Consider the following 21,314-nt stretch of genomic DNA (forward strand, 5'->3'; position numbering starts at 1 on the left):
GGTGTGTACAATATAATGTGAATCCAGTTAACTGCCCTGTTGGTCCAGTGCTGGAGTTTTCCAAGAGCGCCTCTCAGCAGGGCTGGTTCTGGCTACTTTAAAGGTTTATGTGGCCACTATTTCTGCATGCCACATACCCTTAGAAGGAGCTTTTGTTGGTTGTTGGTTCTTGCACGGTGCCAGACGGTTGAGCCCTATCTGCTGGTCACAAGTTCCCTCCTGGGACCTAGCATTAGTCCTAAGAGCCTTGACAGATGCACTGTTTGAGCCCTTGGAGTCAGTTTCAGAAAAGATGCTGACTCTCAAAGTAGCTTTATTATTAGGCTTAGCATCACTCAAGAGAGAAGGTGACCTTCAGGTCCTGTCAGTAGCCTCCTCCTGCTTAGACTTTGTGCCAGGTGATGTTAAGAGTTTTTTTGCACCCCATACTGGACTATATTCCAAAACTTCTTTCTGAAGCTAGTCAGCCAGTCATTTTCCAGGCTTTATTTCCTCTGCCTCATGAGATGCTGGAGCAAGAAAGCCTCCAGCTGTTATGCCTGGTCCGCGCTTTAAGAATCTATGTCCATCGCTCGGGATGCGAACTATGGTTGCAAGTTCCATCATTACCAATAGAGTTCAATGGGACTTACGACCATAGTTGACTAACGATGCTTTCGGGAAATGCACCCCAGGCCAGATGCGTAGATTGTCTCAACTTCTGATATGCTTTGGAGAACACAATAGAGGTAATGTGGTCACTAAGCAACATATCTCACATTGGATTACAGATGCTATCATCCTCTCTTATGAGGCTCACAGAATGGCTTCGCCTCTAGGGCCCAGCAAGGGTTGCAAAATGTTTGTGCTAAGGCAGACTGATCCTCTCCGTACACATTCATCAGGTTCTACAGTTTGGACACAGATTCAACCCCAGGATCTCGAGTCCTTTAGGCTTGACCAAAGTCCTGTCTGTGCTCAACAATCGTCTGTGCTTATACACAGCCTTGTTGACAGGCTCTGTTTCCTTGGGCATGGCAACATTGGTATTAAAGTGCCCATAGCGTCAACATTATGACGTAATGTCGAAATCCCACTTTGAAGGAGTCTCCGGTTACATATGTTATCCGGTTCCCCAAAAAGGTAACGAGATGCTGTGTCACGTTGTCATGCCTCGGTTATGCCTGTGTGTCTTCTTTAGAAAATTACAATCTGTCGACACGCATTTCTGCCGTCTATTTATGGACTCTGTGTTGGCTGTGCTACGTCCAAAGTTGGGCAAGTTACTTCCAAAATGTAATACATTATATATTACAAGTTACTGTCATTTGAAAGTAATTAGTTACACTACAATATTACTGTCTCTGAATTGTAAGGCGTTACACTACTTTTGCGTTACTTTTGAGTTACTTTCAACAAAATAATCACAGAAGTATGACAGCATAAAATGCTAAAATGTAGTTTATTGCTGCTCATTATACATCCAGTGGAGGGCGATGTGGTATAGCGTAATGACTGTGTAGGCCAGTGATCCTCCAGGGGGGCTTGGAGATAACTTAAAATTTTTTTAGATAACTTAAAATTTATTTAAATATAGTAATATAATTCATTAATTGTTTTATTAATATGTTAAATTAAATATTATACAAACACCACCTCTCTGCGTATTCTGCGATTGTTTCGGAGCAGCCCACGCCGATTCTCATTGGGCTGTGTGAAATAACATTACAAATTGAACGTGCGGCTCAAAACACCCAACCGCATCAGTAACATACTATACGCAAACTACATCTCTCAGTTGGATAAAGAAAACCAGTGTCGCTAATAAAGTTTTGATGGATGACGACTGTAATGAAGGTTAAGATGATTACAGTGACATACAGGAGTCGTACATTAGGCATGCACGAGTCCGTTATTATTGATGAAACTGGGTATGACTGTATGTGCGCTCGTGGCTTACTGATATTTCTGCATCTGTTGCTTTGTCTTGCATTCTTTCTCTTCTCCGACCCCGAAGCTCTCTTGGTTATCTAGTGTTAGCCTGGCACCGGTCCAGATTTTTCAAGTGCTATTTCTAAAAAGTTCCCTCAGTGCCGTACATTGATTGCAATATTGCACTTATTACGTTCTTGTCCCTTTCTCTGAAAATAATGGGATAGCTATGTCCATCTCACAAATATAGAATCCGTCTCTGCAGTCATCTCAACCATCGAATTCCAGCAGCAGGAAACAGACATACTATTTTACTCGCAGATTTTTTTTCTCTGGTGCTGGAATGTCTTGCGGTGTTGTTAAAAAATAAAACTAACACCACGTAATTTCGGGTTAAAATGCATTGTTGTAACGTGCTTTACTGATATTGTAACGAGTATAATATTACCCAAATTTTATTAATAATGCGTTATATTATTATATAATATTACTGCGTTACAGCAAAAAGTAATATATTACTGTAATATAATTACTTTTGTAATGCGTTACTCCCAACACTGGCTATGTCACGTCCATACGTTTTGCCAATCAGATTGCCATGTGTAGACACAGAAGCGTTCCCATACCATCAACACCAAAACGCAGCATCCCATTCCCTTCTCGGGGAACCAGATTACATACGTAACCTGAGATGCTTTCTTTTCATCAACATCAATATATTACAGTATTTTTTTCCCAATTAATGTGTATCGTAGATCCTTTAACCTTCTCTACTGCCATAGCTAAATCATTTTACATGGCCCTGTAGGGTGAAAAAACTACACATTTTTTTCACAGCGTGTACTACTGTGTATTTAACCTAGTTATCTGTGTTTTTCAGTTTGGTTCAGGATCTTCACTCTGGACCACTCTATGCGACCAAAATCAGAGATAGTTCATGTCTCTTTGTATGTAAGTAAGAAAGTTCTATTTTTATTTTGTACCTATAATATGCTTCTCTACAGATCATATAATGAGCACAAACACTATCAGGTTTCCGTCACTTTGGTCTGGTTCGGTGCCCTCCCTCCCTCCCTGCTAAATGTGGCCATGTGCTTTCATGTTGTCATGTTTTGTCTTGTGCTGTGTAGCACCCGGCTCTTTTTTTTTCATTGGCCACATGTTCATGTTGTCATGTCTTGTGTGAACACACAGTCGATGAGTGCTCTCATTCTCTGTGTGTTTCTTTTCATGTTTTGTTTGAGCACGTTTTGTAATTAAGTTTTTTCAACATTGGCTGCAGCTAGATGTAACCAATCTGCGAGAGTTGCCGAGTGCAGTCAGGGAGAAGCTGAAAATGGAGCCGTTAAGTCAGACAGTTTCTGCTTCCTGTAGTGACACTCGTGCTGTGTTTGCATACTTTATCGCAGATGAAGTGAAATAAATGCAATATTTATCAAATACACAGATGTTTCAGAGACATTTTCATTCAATACAGTGGCTGTTTGTACAAGAATAAAGTTCAACAATATGCCTATACTATTCAAATCCAATGTAGTGGGGTCTACGTTTTTTTATGAGCTTTATTTTACATGACACAATGTAACATCGTGACTACATGAAAAAAACTTTTACTGTAATAAAAATACAGATTTGTGAGCATTAGTGGAACAGAAGGTGTCCAAATAAACACGAAACGTGTTTGTGTCTTGCGGTGAATCTGACCAATCGTGGAACAACTGTGTCGCCATCAGAGCCTGTGCAGCCACTCTTGAGAAGCTGCGCCGGCTGAGTCTTCCGTCTGCTCTCGAATCACTCTTGTGGTACTTTGATGCCATGTGTCACAGTGACATGGCAGTGACGTTTTATTTCTAAGATTATCTCATATAATAGGATTCTTTCTGCAGTTAAATTCTCACCATCATTTATTGAGCAAATTAAGAAACTGGCATGGCCTACCTAACTGACCTTTATCTATGTCCTCAGAATGCTGATGGGAACAAAATCAAGAAATCAGTGCACAAAGTTACAGATGGCATTCTGTCAAAGGCCTACCACATCCCTGATATTTCAAAGTACAGTCAATCTCATTTTCTATCATCGTAAAAGTTGTAGTATAAAATCTGTGATGCTTATGGAAATAAATATTAGCATGCTGTTCAGTCTTTTAAGATGACTCCATTCTGAAGCTGCTGTATTTATATCAGCCCATATACAACATTTTAATTCAATCTCTCCAGACCTGGTGTATGGAAGATTACAGCACATTACAAAGGTGACGAGAAAAATCCTGCTGTGCGTGAATTCAAGGTCCAGAAATTTGGTAAATTATACTAGATATGGACATTCAAATATTTTCCTACTATTATAAATATCTATAAAATTTTTTTTACAGATATTGTATTGAATCTAACTCAAATACAATGCATTTTTATTAGTTCTTCCCAGCTTTGGGGTTTCTGTTCAGTCGGAGAAAGCCTTTCTGCTCGTGAATGCAGAGACATTCACATTCACCATTCAAGCCTCGTAAGTTTACATTCAGATCAAACAAATACTCTTAAAGGGATAGTTCAACTAATAGAAGAATTCAGTCATTATTTACTCATCCTTATGGCATTCCAAACCTGTATTCTGAGGTGAATTATATCTTTAATGGTATCAATATGAACTTACTAAATTTGAGAAAGCAGAATTTAATTTATTTATTTATTACTATTTTTTTTTTTTTTTTTTATCATTTGAAAGATACACATATGGCAAGTCCATTGATGGTGGTTTCCACTGTCGGTTTGGGATGAAAAAGGATGAGTCAGAGAATAATGCTGGAGAAATCGAATTCATCAAAGGACTGGAAAAAACAGGATCTGTGAGTAGAAACCGTCATCTATTGAATCTCCGAGATGAGTATACTCATAGATTCAAGTTCAAGTTCGGTTTATTTCTAGAGCACATTTAAAAACGGCCGCAGGCAGACCAAAGTGCTGTACAACAGTAAGGAATACACATAAAATGAGCAAAATAACAGTTAAAAAACAGTTTTAAAAAAAATAAATTATATACTAAAAGCCAAAGAGAAAAGATGAGTTTTAAGGCAAGATTTGAACTCAGATGAAGTGGAAGCTAATAAATTAGGAAGATTGTTCCAAAGAGTGGGGCCAGCCACTTCAAAAGCTTTATTACCCCTTGGCTTTAGGAGGGTTCTGGGGATCTTAAGGAGGACTCTGCCATCCGATCTTAGTCCTCTCGCAGGTGTGTAGGGGTGAAGTAGGATAGTCATATAAGAAGGAGCTAGATTATTTTAAGATTTATACACAAGTAGTAAGATTTTATACTCAATTCTGTAATGGGTAGGCAACCAGTGTAGGGATCTCAGGAGGGGTGTAAGGTGATCGAATTTTTTTATCTGTGTTCAAGAAAAGAAAACTTTTAGAAAGCCATGATTTAACATCGTCCAGACACACTGATAGAGTATGTAGAGCACACTTGTTTTTCCTAGTTACAGGCAGGTAGATTTGCATTAGGAAATGTTTCCTAAAAATGGAACCCAGAGGAAGTAGATATAGAGAGAAAAGGGTGGGTGCTAAAATAGAACCCTGAGGTACACCACAAATTAGACTGCCTAAGAAGGAAGATTACTAGACTCATAGATCACTCTTTAATATTCTTTGGTGTTTTCCTCTTTTTAGGTGAAAAGAGGCCATGCTGAGGTTACAGTTAAAATTTCAGATATCAACCAAAAACTGAATTCAACATTAGAAGATTTGGCAGTGACTCGGGCCCAATTCTACATTGCTGTCACAGTCACGGATATTTTAAGTAATCAATCATGAAACAAGAAATGAAATTGTTTTTGTCAGTTAATTAAACTTTAAAAACTAAGGGCCAGATTTACTTAAATATATGTCTAGATGTCACAATTTATATCAATGGTAATCAATGGCAAATACATATTTTATGGTAAGTAATGTATTAAAATTTCATGTTTAAAGTTCTGTTACATCTGGTAAAAAATAATTTTTGCCCAATTTTTTTTCTTTTGGCGCTAAAAAACTACTGTCGGGATTTACTAAAGACATACAATAAAACACTGAAAAGTCATGGACAGTTATTCTTGAGGCTGACCTTACAGCATGAGATTCCCTTTTAAGATGAAAAATATATGGGAGGAGAGTCTTTAAATAAATCCTGCAATTTGATTTGCTAAGGTTTGCGGTAGTATTTAACACAGAAATAAAGCATGTCTTAACCTATTTTAGAACTTTCCACTCCCATCGTCCCTTTTATGGGATTGCAGTCTTATGCTAATTTGCTCTGTTTAGTAAATCTGGCCCCAAAAATGCAAGATTATCTGAACAGACTATTGATTAAAAAGATAAACAAATGTCATTTGTCTGTATGTGCTATGTAATGTTAAAATGCCTAAAGATCTGGATATAGGTAAAATTTACAACATTTCTTAGTTGATGTTGATGTACTTGAACTAAAATGACTGTGCACCTCAAGGTGGTGAGGTACAGGAATCGGCAGCTTTCCTTCCCATTGTTTTGAGTCCATACAATGTGGATCTGTCTCGGACAAGATTGTTTTACACACCTGGATTTCCCTTTCAAGCTGTGGTAAAGAAAACACTTCTATTCACAATACAATGCATAATAATGATACTGTCAGTCATTGAGGATTATGCTTGCAGTAATTCATAACGGTAGCTTTAACTTTATAATAATAACATTTTGCTGATGATTTTGTGGTAGTATACCAGTGGTTCCTGTTTTTGACTAGGTCACAGTCCATCACCCAAATGGTTCCCCAGCTGAAGGCATTCAAGTGAACTTAGATGTCTCAAGCACCCAAGAAAAGTCAATAAATATTAAAACTAATGAAGAGGGAATCGCATTTTACACTTTCAATGTGAAAGGAACGCCATCTTCCATTTCAGTGCAGGTTAATACATCCAAAGCTAATAATTGTCAGGCCTGTTTCACACTGCTGGCAAAAGCAGTGCATTTTATTTATTTACTATTGTATGTATTTACTAATATGTATTAAGTTGATTGTGTGTGCAATGTGAAACAGGCCTACTTTATATATATATATATATATACAAACACACTTTCATTTCCTATATTGTATATAATACTATACTACACTGTATATTTTTGACCTATTTATTTCAACAGGCAACAGTGGACAGATTCAAATCAACAAAAGAAGTGCGCCCAGTGAAATCTACAAAGAACAGCTTCCTGTATCTGAGTGCAACTAATAAAGTCCTGTCATCAGAAGAGTCTCTAGATGTTACATTTAATGTCAAGGGCAATCCAGTAGATAGGCAAATATATTATATGGTAAATAATGTATTGAAATTATATATATTTAAAATGAATGTTTTTATATACCTGAGAATCCTGAGAAATGTGTGCATCTCCTCAGATTGTCAGCAGAGGCATACTAAGAAGCGCGAGCTCTGTTGCATCAGGTTCTGTTGTAAAAATATCCATCCGTATCAGCCCAGAGATGATCCCTTCCTTTAGAGTTATCACCTTTTACTATGACACAGATGGTGACATTATTGCAGATTCAATGTGGGTGGATGTAAAGGACAGGTGTGAGGGAAAGGTAAACAGACACTAAAATGCTTTTGAATTGTTTTTTAACAGCTTACAATATTTTAGTTATTTTATGTTAAAATTATACAGTACAGTAAAAAAAAAAAATATTGCCAAATGTTTTCTGCTTTCCAATCTCCTGTTTAGCTTGAGATAAAACTGAATCGCAATCAGAATTATCAGCCAGAAGATTCAGCTGAGCTTGACATTGATGTAGGAACACAGAATGCAAAAGTGGCCTTACTAGTTGTGGACAAAGCCATTTATGCCCTGGGTTCTCAAAACAAACTCACTCCAAAACAGGTGTGTTGTACTGTCTAATAATACCTATTGGTTTCTGAAAATTAGATATATCAGATATAGATATAAGATAAGCTCAAATCTATTCTTGTTCTTGTTCTTTTGCTGTTTCTCATTTTTCTGTGTGAAGGTGTTCACCTCCATGCAGTCTTATGATCTGGGGTGTTCGTATGGTGGTGGAGAGAACGCAGCTGCTGTTTTTAATGATGCTGGTCTGGCCTTCATCTCGCACTCAACCACAATCCGTTCAATGATGAGAAAAGGTGCCAAATGATTCCAAACTCTTCTCTATTTCAGTACATGAGAAATGGTAACCTAATGGAACTTTTCTGTGTTTTTATTTTCAATCTGGGCATACTGTAAAAAGAAACAGACTGGTACTGTGCTAATTCCTTTAAATGAAAGAGTTGTTACAATATGCAAATAATATTTTCTGATTCATTGTACTTCTAGGTTTCACCTGCGAGTCTGGCTTTAGGCGCAACAAACGCTCTGATGATATTCAAACAGAAATGGCTCAAAAAGGTATAGTATTATCAGTTAAATATTTTATTACCTTTTGTATCAATTCTCAAAGCTCATCTGAGTCAGTGTCATTTTAGTATTATTTTTATATAGTATTATAGTATTAATTAATAATTTGAATTAGCTTTCATTTTTATATTTTCAGGTTTATTTTTAATGTTATGTGCTTTTGTCACTTTTATTATTATTTTTAAAAAAAAATCTTTCATTTTATTGTTTTAATTTTAGTCATTTTAGTATTTTAACAATAACAACACTGATGTGAGTCTCATTTTAATCTCAATTTTTCAAGTACAATTCATTTCTATAGGGGCAAACTAAAGTTTAATGAAAAATGAGTGTGTCTTTATATACAGTTTATATATTCTCTTTTTTTTTTTTTTTTTTTAATTATTGTTGCTATACACAGTGGCACACATGACCTGGAAATGCCTTTGAAGATGTGTAATTACTCTTAACTTCTGCTCGTCACTTTTGTCCTGTAGAGGCTGCATTTAAGAAAGCAGAATTGCAGAAATGCTGTCGCCATGGTTTCACCCTGATTCCTATGAAGTTTACTTGCGAGGACCGAGCGAAAAGAGTGAGCAAAACAGAAAGCAAAGATTGTGTGGATGCCTTCCGAGAGTGCTGTGAGTTTGCAACCAAGCTAAGAGACAAAAAGAGGAAAGAGGACCTGAAGAAAGGGCATGGCAGAAGTGAGTATAGCATCTTAATGAAAAGCTACCATGCATGCACAAGTCATAAAAATGCCATCAAAGGCTTTTGTAAATTCAGGTGTGCAACAATCTGTGCAATAAAGACATCTGATTTTGTTTTTCCCACAAATTATTCTTTATTATTTAATTTCCACAGCTGTTGATTCTAACGAAGTTGAGGAATTCTTTGACTTTGAAACACAAACAATTCGCCGATATTTCCCTCCAAGCTTTGAGTTTAAGCAGATGGATGTGAAAGGAAAAGTTAGGTGAGTAGGTTCTCTGTCTCTAAAGTAGGCATATATAAATGTTACATTTAAGTGATGTGAAAGTCCATCGTATCCTAACTACACGCGACGCGACGCCGCGACACGCGATAAAAGGTATCTTTTCTACGGAGCCCCGCACATGACATGCAAGGAAAAAAATTAAATCGTGCGCACGATTTACTAATTCGTTAGCTCGATTTACTAAAATGTGCGCACGATGCATGATTTATAAATCGAGGGAACGAAATAGTAAATCGTGCGCACGTTTTAGTAAATCGAGGGAATGAAATATAAATCGTGCGCACGATTTAGCCTACTATTTTTTTTTTTTCCTGCATGTCATGTCCGGGACTCCGTACTTTTCCATGTTACAGTTTTTCTAGATTGCTTAAACACTATGACCAGACTTTTGAACTAAAATTTCAAAACCATAATGCCATTTATCAAAAAGCACACCCATTTCCCTAAACTATAAACACTATTTCCCTGTTTTGACACATGAATCAGATTTGTTGAACTGTCACTGCAAAACTCTAGACACAAATCCCTTCATTTCTCATTGCCTACACCATGTTGTCATTTAGAAAGCACTAGCATTCAATATTGTTCACTCAAGTCAGCGTAGCTTGAGCTCAGTTAGCACACAGTTACCCATGTGGAAACACTAAGAGTCAAAATTTATCACACACCAATCAGAACCCTCAATAGATAGATAAAAGAGCCTGAGTCAGTTCATTCAGTTTTGGAACAATGGATCCAGAGAGATGTGATTTAAAAGGTCGAGGACACCAGAGAGAAGGAGGAGGAGGAAGAGGATGAGCAAGAGCACTGTCCCAGACCAAAGATGTGATGCTGGGGCAGAATATTTTTTGTTGTTGTTTGGTGTATTGTACTGTACAGTACATTAAGGAATAAAATAAATGTGCAAATGTATACACATGTGTTCATCATGTGAAAAGTTCCTTGAGGGGGAGAACCACAAGCAACACAACTTATTACTGGTTTTTGTTTTTGGTTTTTGTAGTATTGTTTTGAATTTATCTTACCAGTGTGTAAGACTATGTTGTAGTGTGTGTGTTTTTGAGGGCTTGTATGTGATGTCTGAGGGCAAAGTTTGTTTTTTCAGCAAGAGTGAATGGTTTTGAGTGTAGAGCTTCATTTTGACCTAAAAATAGGATGTTTGGGGAACTGGGTGAGACGTTACGGATTTGTGTTTACTGTTTTGAGAATATGAGGCATAGTTTCAAGAAATGTGTTTAAGCAATCGAGAAAAACTGTAATCAAAGTTTTTGTACCAGCCTCGACGAAACGAAGAAACGGTTTCTATTTCTCCACGACGTCGCGGCTAGAACAGCCACATAAAGTATGGCAATGATAATATCAGGTACTGTTTATGTGCTTTTTTTAATGTTAAAAGCGTCTAATGTGAGTTTGAATATCATTCTGTGTTCCCAGCTTTTTAGCTGTAATGAAGACAACACTGGCTGATTCACCTCAGATATTGAAAATAAATAAATGGGCAGATTGTTTCAGTCACTCCGTATGTACTTAAATAATGTTTAAATGGTGTAATATTTATGAATTTTACTATGTACTTACCCATTTCATTGTGTCTGCTGTGCTCTTGCCAAGAGAGCCCGCCCACACTCTCTTCTGATTGGCTGTAGTTTTTGATTGATTTTTATCGCTTCCCCTTGTCGCGTCGCTGCTTGTCGCTGGAATCTTATCACATCGCGTGTAGTTAGAACACGGTAGGGAAAATATCATACATATAAATTCATTACAATATAAAATGTTTACACTGAGTTTCCTTTAAAACAGTGTTAAGATTTACAAGGGTCTTGTATCAAGATTTAACTGCATCGGGTCTTTCTTCCAGACACACAATCCATTTACCCCACTCTATTACAACATGGGAGATCCAGGCTCTCAGCTTATCTCCATCCCATGGTAATATTCCGTCTCACTGCTATCAAATTTAATGTCAACCTACCAATGAACTAAGCCTTTTACTTTTATTGCTTACAGGTTTTTGTGTGGCGGAACCTGTAGACCTACTTGTATTCAAGCCAGTGTTTATTTCCTTGAGGCTTCCCTATTCAGTCAAACGCTATGAGCAACTGTCTATAGTTGTGGTGATCTTTAATTACGGAAAGATGGAAAGGGAGGTTTGTTTACATTAATTTTTCAGTTGTTGTTGTTGTTGTTTACCCAGTTTACCCTGTAAACTGTAAAAAGTTTATATGCAGTTATTAATTTATTTCTACTTGTCCTTTTTAAATCATTATAACAGTATTTGTTACATTATACATTGTAATACAGTAGTTAGGGTGACCAGACGTCCCGTTTTTCCCAGGACAGTCCCGTATTTCAGCTCTATTTTTAGTGTCCTGACTTATTAAGAAAATATCATGTTTTGTCCCATATTTCATCTTTCCTCAAATTTCCTTACAACTGAGTGATCATAGAATGAGTAGTAGTAGTAGTGTTCTGTCGCGCAAGAACAGCCCAATAAAATTTGTCGTAAAACCAAATTACCATCCGATCCAATCTCAATTCATTATAACTTGCCGTTAGTTAAGGCGGGATAGGAGGATTCGCTCTGAATGACACACACCAGAGCGATCAGTTCTCCTTGTGCCTGAATGGTCAAATGCATACATAGTTGCCAAAATGTCCATCGTGTGGAGTATCTCATGTAAATACTGTCGGTTATGTCTCAAGTGGATGTAAACAGGTGGGTGAAAACCGTATATGTGTCAGGATCAGTGTTGGGTGTAACGCGTTACTGTAATTAAATTACTTATCCACTGAAAAAGTAAAGTAAGGGATTCATTTTTAGGTAATTTAATTACAGTTACTTATAATGTACTTGCGTTACATATTGTAACTTAGTTCAACAGTTCTGTTTAAATCAATATTGAATTTAAGGTAAAAGTGAACGCTGCCTCTTTAAAATTGTTAGCTGTAGTACAGTTGCGTGCGAGTTCACAGCTGTGCACCAGTTGGCTGTGTAGTCGCTGTCTGAAGATGTCGGCAGAAGCGAGTGGCTGTTGTGCAGAATGAAAATATTCCAATTACTTCCTTTTCGAGGGAACTCGCACTGCGTCCCGAAGGGGGCGCTATGGGAACGGTGTCAGCGTGAATGCGTCTGATGCATGTGTGTTAACTAGTCCAATGGCGAGAATGAACGTCAACGGCGGGTGACGTCACGACCAGGCAAGGATAAATACACATCCTGAAAGACCGGCTTCAGCTTTTGTGCTTCAGCAAAGCGCTCTGTGTGTAACGGTCTCTGTCTATTTATTGTTGTTTGTCCTCAAGCATTATATATATTCTAGACAGGAATTTATTGGCGAGCAAATAGCAACTTGAGTCGTGTGTGCTTCTCTGCCCTCGCTACTATACGAGTGGGGATACACGCGATTCATGTGTTGTTTGTTTGAAAGCAGAGCATGCACGTCAGCTCTTGTATTGGGATCTGACAGTGTTCATTCTTAAATTTCCCGATGTGATGCACTATCGAGACTTTTAGCTCTGCTCCTCTTGGCTTTTTTCTCGAGGGAATAAAGTCTTAAGCAATAAAGATTCTAGTGGCTCTAATCTCGTGTTTGCCGAGGCGAAGCGTAGATTACAGGTCTGCAAAACTGCAATAAAGAATCTGGCTCGGATCTCGCGTCTGCCGAGGTGACGCGTTGATTTCGGGTCTGCAAACTGCAATTAAAATTCTAGTGGCTCTGATCTCGCGGCTGCTGAGGCAACGCATAGATTTTGAGTCTGCAAACTGCAATAAAGAATCTAGTGGCACAGATCTCGCGTCTGCCGAGGTGACGCGTAGATTTAGAGTCTGCAAATAGCAATAAAGATTCTAGTGGCTCTGATCTCGTGTTTACCGAGGCAACGCGCAGATTAGGGTGTGCAGACGGCAGTTATAAATATTCAACCTATCATTCAGACCATGTACACTTGTCTGGTGGTTCATGGATGCATTTAATTTGAGGAATTAAATGTAATATTGCCTGTTTTTTTAAAAGCTATATGTCTGCACTAATAACTCTTTATTTTAGCCATTCATCCAGACCGTTTTTACCTGTCTGGTTGATATGTGGCTGCATTTAATTTTGAGAGATTAAATGAAATTTGATGTGTGTGTGTATGGCCTATATGCCTATATATATACATGCTATATTTAGCATTTCTTTCAGACTGTATTAACTTGTCTGATAGATCTTTTGCTGCATTTAATTTTGAGAAATTAAATGGACAGTTGGCTGTAATTTAATACATAATTATCTGACTTTAAGTAGTTAGATTCATATATTAGTTCAGCCTTTCATGTAGATCCTGACGCCAGTGGTGTTAGGCTTCTTAGGGCAGCCCCCTGCGGGGTGGAGCGGTGAAATCTAAGGGCAGCCCCACACAGTATAGAGCTGTGTACACCTCAGTATACGGTGCCAGCCCCACTTCATTGTCCTTAGGGGGCCATTCTGCCAACCCTGGCACCCTTGGTGCTTCAGGGCGCAGCGGTTTCCAGCAAGCTATGATTCAGCGTTCACACGACACTGCATCAGGTTCGCACCCTCTGAGGAGGGTCGAAAAGCAGTCAAATGGGTTGTTTCCTGCCAGTGTGTTTCAGGTCACCAAAGTGGCTGCTCTAAGTATACCAGAGACCAGCCTTGAGAGGCTGGTTCCCTTTAGTGGATTTTCTGGCAGAGTTGAGGCTTCTGTCATATTTATCTTAATGGGCAGGCTCTGCTAATGGAACAGAAAGTAAACTCTTCTGCGAAAGGAGCTATAAAACTGGTTCCTCCTCCCAGCAGAGAGTTAGGGTTTTTTACGGCCTCTACTATTTTGTTCCAAAAGAGGATGGAGGGTTGTGTCCTATATTAGATCTTAATCATTTGAATCATTCAGTCAGGAGACTTAGGTTCAAAATGTTGACGCTAAACCAGATCCAAGGACTGGTTTGTCATGATAGTTCTAAAGGATGCATACTTCCATGTCTCCATCCTTCCACAGCATAGGAAGTTCCTCAGGTTTGCTTTCAGGGGCAAAGTATACCAATATTAGGTTCTTCCATTTGGTCTAGCTCTATCACCCCACACGTTCATGAAATGCATAGATGCAGCTCTGGCCTCGCTCAGGCTGCAGGGCATACGCATTCTGAACTGACTAGATGACTGGCTAATATTAGCGCAGTCGGAACAGATGGTCAGTTCGACATCGAGATGTCGTTCTTGCTCATATACAAATCGGGGTTGTGGCTGAACGCCAAGAAGAATGTGCTTTCTCCATTACAGAGAACCACCTTCCTGGGTATGGTATTGATTCAGTGACGCTGCGGGCCGTTCTGTCACCCACTCGTATTGCTGCAATCTTTTCAGTCACACAGGAGATATAACTAGGCCAGTCATTCACTGTAAAACAGTTTTCTAAAACTGTTGGGTCTGATGGCAGCTGCGTCCAACGGTGATACCTTTTGGCCTGCTGTACATGAGACCCTTACAGTGGTGGCTCAGGATCAAGGGTTTTCCTTGAGGGGGAACCCACTTCGTATGATCAAGATCACGCGGCGGTGTATCCGCGCCTTGGTTATATGGAAGAAAAGTTGGTTCCTGTCCCAGGGCCCTGTGTTAGGAGCTCAATGTCATTGAGTCACTCTCATGATAGACGTTTCTCTCACAGGCTGGGGAGCGGTAATGGAAGGCCTCTCAGCTCAAGGGCTGTGGAGGAGTCATCATCTTTCGTGGCACATAAATTGCCTGGAGATGATGGCGTTCTTCAGTGTGTTGAAGTTCTTCCTCCCAGACCTGAGAGGTCATCGTGCTGTCTGGACAGACAATACATCGATGGTCTCTTATATAAATCGGCCGGTGGGTCTGCGTTCGCGCCCACTATGCGAACTGGCGCACCAAATCCTCCTGTGGTGCCTGGGGAAGATGCTCTCTTCGAGAACAGTCTTATTCCAGGGACCTAGAATATAGGAGCAGACATCCTATCGAGACAGGGGCTGAGACCAGAGGAATGGAGACTTCACCCCAAAGTGGTGAAGCTCATATGGGAGATTTATGGCCACATGGAAGTGGATCTTTCGTGTCTCAGGATATGACGCACTGTCCACTGTGGTTATCCCTCACGCATCCAGCTTCTCTTAGACTGGATGCCATGGTACAGACATGGCCGAAGCTACGTCTGTACGTTTTCCCCCCAATTGTTCTGCTCCCAGGAATTCTGGACAAAATTCGCCGGGAAGGGATAAGTCTACTGCTAGTAGCACCTTACTGGCCAAGTCAGGTATGGTTCTTGGACCTTGTGTCTCTCCTTGATGACTCTCCCTCGGAGATTCCGATCAGGAGAGACCTTCTTTCTCAGGTTAAAGGCATTTTTTTTTTTCCCGCCTAGATGTATTGAACCTGTGGGTTTGGCCCCTGAGGGGGCCCAACTCATAGTATCTGGTCTCTCAACCGAGGTTGTGGAGACCATACTTTACTCCAGAACTCCAGCCACAAGGAAACTATAGGCCCTGAAGTGGAAACTTTTCACTTCTTGGTGTGATGTGCGACAGCTAGGTCCAGTTAACTGCCCAACTGGTACAGTACTAGAGTTCTTGCAAAGTCGTTTTTCATCAGGGCTATCCTCGTCCACCCTAAAGGTCTACGTATCAGCTATTTCTGCATACCATGTCCCTGTGGATGGTACAATTGTGGGGTATAACCCTTCGTTTCCTTCGTGGTATTCTGAGGCTGAGGCCTGCAACATGCACTAGGGTTCCTGCTTGGGAGTTGGCCATAGTATTGGAAGGCTTATCTGCAGCTCCATTTGAGCCGCTTGATTCGGTCTCAGAAAAATTGAAAACTGTTTTCCTCCTTGCCATTTCTTCCCTAAAAAGAGTAGGAGACCTTCAGGCCCTATCTGTATTCCCTACGTGCCTTGAGTGTGCACCAGGGATGGTCAAAGTGTTCCTTTACCCTACCAGGTTATATACCTAGGTTCTGACCAATATTCCACGGTCTATAGTGCTGCTAGCTTTCTGTCCTCTGTTATCAGATCCAGACCAGGAAAAGTTGAATCTTGTGTGTCCAGTGTGAGCACTGGACACCTAATATCCACAGGGCTGCCCTGTGGAGAACGTCAGATCAACTATTTGTTTGTTTTGGACCGCGCAATTAGGGGTCTCCCTGCGTCCATACAAATGGTTAACAAGTGAATAATTGAGACTATATCACTTGCTCATGAGGTCTCTGGTCAGCAGTATCCACTGTCTGTCAGAGCTCATTCTACTAGGAGTATGGCGGCCTCCAAGGCCTTGTTTTTGGGGGTTTTCCTCAAGGAGGTCTGTGATGCGGCGGGCTGATCCTTGCCACTCACGTTGTGAGATGATATATCTCGACCTGGACGCAGGTCCAGGCTCATCAGTGCTCTCGTCTTAGTGTGCCACAGTTTCACACGGACAGGCATTTTGGAATTATGGCGTTTTGGGATATCATTCCCATAGCGCCCCCTTCGGGACGCAGTGCGAGTTCCCTCGAAAGGGAACATCTCAGGTTATGACTATAACCATAGTTCCCTGAGAGAGGGAACGAGACACTGCATCGCGTTGCCATACTCCCTGCATCCCTGTGATCGATTTGCTTTGGCGATTTAAGCTGAAGCCGGTCTTTCCGGATGTGTATTTATCCTTGCCTGGTCGTGACATCACCCGCCGGTGACGTTCACACTCACCATTGGACTAGTTGACACATGTACATCAGACGCATTCATGCTGACTGCGTTCCCATAGCGCCCCCTTCGGGATGCAGTGTCTCGTTCCCTCTCTCAGGGAACTATGGTTATAGTCATAACCTGAGACGATTTTTACCGTGGTATCGACTTTGGTATCGAGTATTGTGCACTTTTGGTGGCATCGGTACCGACTACTAGATTTTTGGTATCATGACATCCCTATTTGATACAATTTTTTTTTTTTTTTTTTTTTTTTTTTTTTAAGTATTATAGTATGTTTTAATAAAGCTAAAATGTTTTAAAAAGCTATAAAACACTAAACATATTTAAATTATTAAAAGAGTTTCCTTTCTATTGTCTATCCAGTCAAGATTTATAGGGATTTTAAGATGTAATTAGTAATGAGTTAAATTACTTATTGAGTAATTAAATTACTTTTTAGACAGAGTAATTAGAAAAGTAACTTACCCAACACTGGTCAGGATATTACATCCATGAATTCAGTCTTAAAGGGACAGTAGCCTAATTAAATATTTGTCTGTCATTAATGTTAATCAAATAACAAAATATGTGAAATAAATGTATAGTACATGGTAAAAAACAAACAAACAAACAAAAAACTGTATCTGAAAAACAAGTTTATTTGTATCTCTATTGTATTTGTCGTATTGTTTGTAAATTTCCTTGTTTATAGAAATTTATAACAATAATTATATATGTATATATTAGGGGTGTAAGAAAATATCGATACACGTAAATATCGTGATATTATGTTTGGCGAGACTGTATCGATTCTCAAAAACACTGTATCGATATTTATTTATTTATTTATTTACTTACTTACAGGATTCGTGGCTTTGTGTTCGGTTTAAACCACAGACTGTATAAAACCCAACCTCTAGATGTCAGTGTTATCTTAGAACGTAAACTGACGCGTAGCCGGAGAAGCGCAAGGTGCATCGCTAGCGTTAGCATTAGCAAACCCAGCTCACAAGACGATCGAATTATTCCGCTCCCGCGGTATACAATGCTGAAGTATGTGGAGTCGTTTTGACTTCAACTATAAAGAAACCACTAAGGAGATCGACAAGAGTCAGTTGTTTGAAAATAGGCCATGTTATAATCCAAAACTCGGGAAACGCATTGAATCTGAGAGCTCACTTAATATCCCGATGCCATCCGCGCTGCTGAGAGCCGTTCGACAGAATATGTAGTATGTACTGCACGTTTTCCTCTCAGTAATAAAATAAACACACACAAAAAATGACAGTGGTGACAGCAGAAAGAAAACATCTATGTTTGCACCAGCTCTGCAGTTCAGCACTTCAGTGTAGGCACGTTTATTTAAATAGCACTTTATACATTAGGCTGCTTTAAAGCAAGCAGCTTTACAGTATTAAATATAAAACAAACAGACATTCAGTCATGAAATGGACTATGCACTAGTTGTTAAATAGTTTAGAAATTAAAAACTGCTATACTGTGAACCTTTAAAACATATACACCTAAAGAATCCTGCAGTCACTTTACTATTTTCCCTTAGATTGCACAAAGTAGTGATTAGTGATATAAATGCAAATGATACTGTATTGATTAAATAAAATAAAGTTGTTTGTAAGGTTTTATGCATATGGTGGTGTGTTCTTTATGACCGTTTTTTCTAAAATTAGATCCTCTTTCTAAAAAAAACAAGAAATATCGCAATATATCGTATCGATACTTGCTCACCCGTCCTGTATTCCACCATGAGAAATCTGGTCACCCTAACAGAATAGTAGATAAATGATTTCTGAGATTAATATATATTCTTCATCACTTTCATGGTCAGCTTGTTGTGCAAATGAAACAAGTGGATGGTCTTTGTTCACCCGGGTCAGCATCTTCATCTTCCACTGTCAGAATCAGTCTGGAGGAAAAGTCATCTCAAACTGTAACTTTTCCTGCTGTTCCCATGGTAACAGGCCATATCCCTATCACTATTGCACTTTATGAAGATGATGAAGAAAAAACAAAAGTGGATGCTATTCAAAAGATGCTCTTGGTTGAGGTAAGAGGAAGTGGAATGACAAAATACCCAAATTTATGCCATATCCTTTGTTTGGAACAATTGGATTTCAGTGATTCTAAAATCTATCTTTTGTCTTTCTCTTTATGTCTCAGAATGAGGGAGTGGAAATCAGAGAAGAGAAGACTTATTTTATTAATCTGAATGGTGAGATTATTAGCTATCGTTTGATCGCCTATTACAGATTCAGATATACACATATCGTGGCTGTTTTTAAAAGCTTTGACAAAGATTGTGACATGGTAATCTCAACGTGTATAAAAACCTGAACTCTGTTCATCAGGTAGAAGTGATCGGCGCTTCTTTATCGAGGGATTTTACCCAAACAACACCGTTCCTGAAACGGATGTCAACCTGTTTGTCAAACTAGAAGGTCCAAAGCAACATGTTTAAAAACTAAGTTGTTGTGAATGCTTTCAAAATAATTATCATTATTAATGGGTCGAGGTCAAACCTAATAATATTTAATGAAATATAATTTTTTTTTATGCAGAAGAAGCATTTGCCAAGTCTACTGCTGTTCCATTACTCTCACCATCCAAAGTGGAAAATCTGATCCGGGCACCGAAAGGCTGCGGAGAGCAGACTATGATCTTCATGTCTCCAACTGCTTTATCAATCCGCTACCTGGACAAAAGCCAGAGATGGCTGGAACTGGAAGCAGGATCCAGAGACAAAGCATTAGATTTCATTGAGCAAGGTTTAGTGTACCTGTATGACACAACACAATCTCATGACAATTTGAAACTATTTGACGTTTTAGCTGATTGGTGGGTAATTCATATGAATTCAATACGATCTCATCCATACATTTTCGTATGATCTGCTTACGCCCCAGTGATGGGTATGTTAAGGGGTGGGGTAAGGGGTGGACCTTCACACATACTTTTTCTAATCATGTCCCTGCTAATTCATATGAAATTGCCACTTCGTAACTTCATAAAATAGTACTTTTTCCTGTGAGATTAGGTTGTTACTGTATGCCACATAAGAGATTTAAAGATACATTTTTAAAAATGCCGATCCAATGGACCTCAGTCTGGGTAGATGTCATGTTAAGACAAATCAAAGCAAGCTGTGAAGGATACAAGTATAGTACAGTCTGTTCAAGGTTCTAAATCTGCCTACTAGGGAATCTGAAAAAAAAAAAAAAGTCTTTAAAATTTTATCTACAGAAGTAAAATCATATGGGTTTGAAATAAAGGTGAAAAATTAATGACATAATTTTTACTTTTGAGTGAATTTTCTTCAGTCAGCATCAAATATCCCTCACAGCCCAGTTTGCATTAACAAAAACATTACATATAACCTCTTTCCTGTCTAAGGTCTATAATTTAACACAGTTTGTGTCAAGCTGTACCCTGTGACTCTAAATGTTTGTGGTGTCATTTTATTCTGGCAGCTTATGATCGAATTTTAACATTCAAAAAGCCTGATGGATCTTATGGAGCTTGGCTACACCATCCGACAAGTACCTGGTAAATGAAAAATAAAGTCATATAAATGTTTCATGCAAATGAATGCAGAACTTGCCACATCCCATATCTATTTTACACAATAAAATATACTTTTTTAGATTTTGAATCCTAAACAATTTGAAGTATCAGATGGCTTCTCATTTCTCATAGGTTGACTGCGCTGGTGGTGAAAGTGCTGTCTATTGTGGCTGATCGACAGATAGAAACTCTTGAAAAGCAAGGAACAATAGAAAGGTTGATTTCACAGGAGGACATCCGCCAAGCAGTCACATATCTGATTAAAACACAGAGCTCAGATGGATCCTTCACTGATGCTAATCCAGTCTATCACAGGGAAATGCAGGTCTGAATGCCTCTCATCATTTGCCAGTAAACCAAGGGGGTTTGCAAAAAGCTTTACCCTGTCAGAAATTGCATTCCTCTGCTACTGCATTAATTGTGCTGATATTCATTGTTTCTGTTGTAGGGAGGTATTGGAGGAGTTGAACAAGATGCCTCTTTAACAGCTTTTATCACGATAGCCCTCAAACATTCCCTCCCTTTCTTGGACAGAGAAATAACCAATGTGGTAAGAACCAGTGATTGCATCATTTACACTGGCCTCAAGAAGTATTTGGACACTTAAGCCACAATTTACGGCACAACTAAAAAATATGAGATGACATTCGCCCTTCTCACAAAAGCATTAAATAAGCATTATTTTATCACCAGTTCTGTATTCACTCTCAATACACAAAACTTTTGTGAGTGAACCCAAAGTTTCT

General features: G+C 39.0%; 1 protein-coding gene and 1 long non-coding RNA gene across 2 annotated transcripts in view; one reads left to right on the forward strand and one right to left on the reverse strand.

The window, feature by feature from the left end:
- LOC127496723 (uncharacterized) overlaps positions 1 to 21,314 on the reverse strand; it is a 64,036-nt gene that overhangs the window by 19,389 nt on the left and 23,333 nt on the right. The window lies entirely within an intron of this gene.
- c4b (complement 4B (Chido blood group)) overlaps positions 1 to 21,314 on the forward strand; it is a 42,489-nt gene that overhangs the window by 8,992 nt on the left and 12,183 nt on the right. Inside the window, exons 4-27 of the mRNA XM_051864434.1 lie at positions 2,792 to 2,862; positions 3,877 to 3,965; positions 4,131 to 4,213; positions 4,329 to 4,416; positions 4,636 to 4,756; positions 5,577 to 5,706; positions 6,394 to 6,506; positions 6,670 to 6,831; positions 7,068 to 7,235; positions 7,321 to 7,506; positions 7,644 to 7,799; positions 7,927 to 8,059; positions 8,250 to 8,321; positions 8,807 to 9,016; positions 9,174 to 9,285; positions 11,165 to 11,235; positions 11,314 to 11,453; positions 18,836 to 19,054; positions 19,168 to 19,219; positions 19,356 to 19,445; positions 19,566 to 19,772; positions 20,475 to 20,550; positions 20,701 to 20,893; positions 21,017 to 21,118. Coding sequence (XP_051720394.1) covers positions 2,792 to 2,862; positions 3,877 to 3,965; positions 4,131 to 4,213; positions 4,329 to 4,416; positions 4,636 to 4,756; positions 5,577 to 5,706; positions 6,394 to 6,506; positions 6,670 to 6,831; positions 7,068 to 7,235; positions 7,321 to 7,506; positions 7,644 to 7,799; positions 7,927 to 8,059; positions 8,250 to 8,321; positions 8,807 to 9,016; positions 9,174 to 9,285; positions 11,165 to 11,235; positions 11,314 to 11,453; positions 18,836 to 19,054; positions 19,168 to 19,219; positions 19,356 to 19,445; positions 19,566 to 19,772; positions 20,475 to 20,550; positions 20,701 to 20,893; positions 21,017 to 21,118 — 3,044 coding nt within the window. The remainder of the gene's footprint in view (positions 1 to 2,791; positions 2,863 to 3,876; positions 3,966 to 4,130; positions 4,214 to 4,328; positions 4,417 to 4,635; positions 4,757 to 5,576; positions 5,707 to 6,393; positions 6,507 to 6,669; positions 6,832 to 7,067; positions 7,236 to 7,320; positions 7,507 to 7,643; positions 7,800 to 7,926; positions 8,060 to 8,249; positions 8,322 to 8,806; positions 9,017 to 9,173; positions 9,286 to 11,164; positions 11,236 to 11,313; positions 11,454 to 18,835; positions 19,055 to 19,167; positions 19,220 to 19,355; positions 19,446 to 19,565; positions 19,773 to 20,474; positions 20,551 to 20,700; positions 20,894 to 21,016; positions 21,119 to 21,314) is intronic.

This window comes from Ctenopharyngodon idella, chromosome 16 (assembly GCF_019924925.1).
Source record: "Ctenopharyngodon idella isolate HZGC_01 chromosome 16, HZGC01, whole genome shotgun sequence".
NCBI lineage: Eukaryota > Metazoa > Chordata > Actinopteri > Cypriniformes > Xenocyprididae > Ctenopharyngodon > Ctenopharyngodon idella.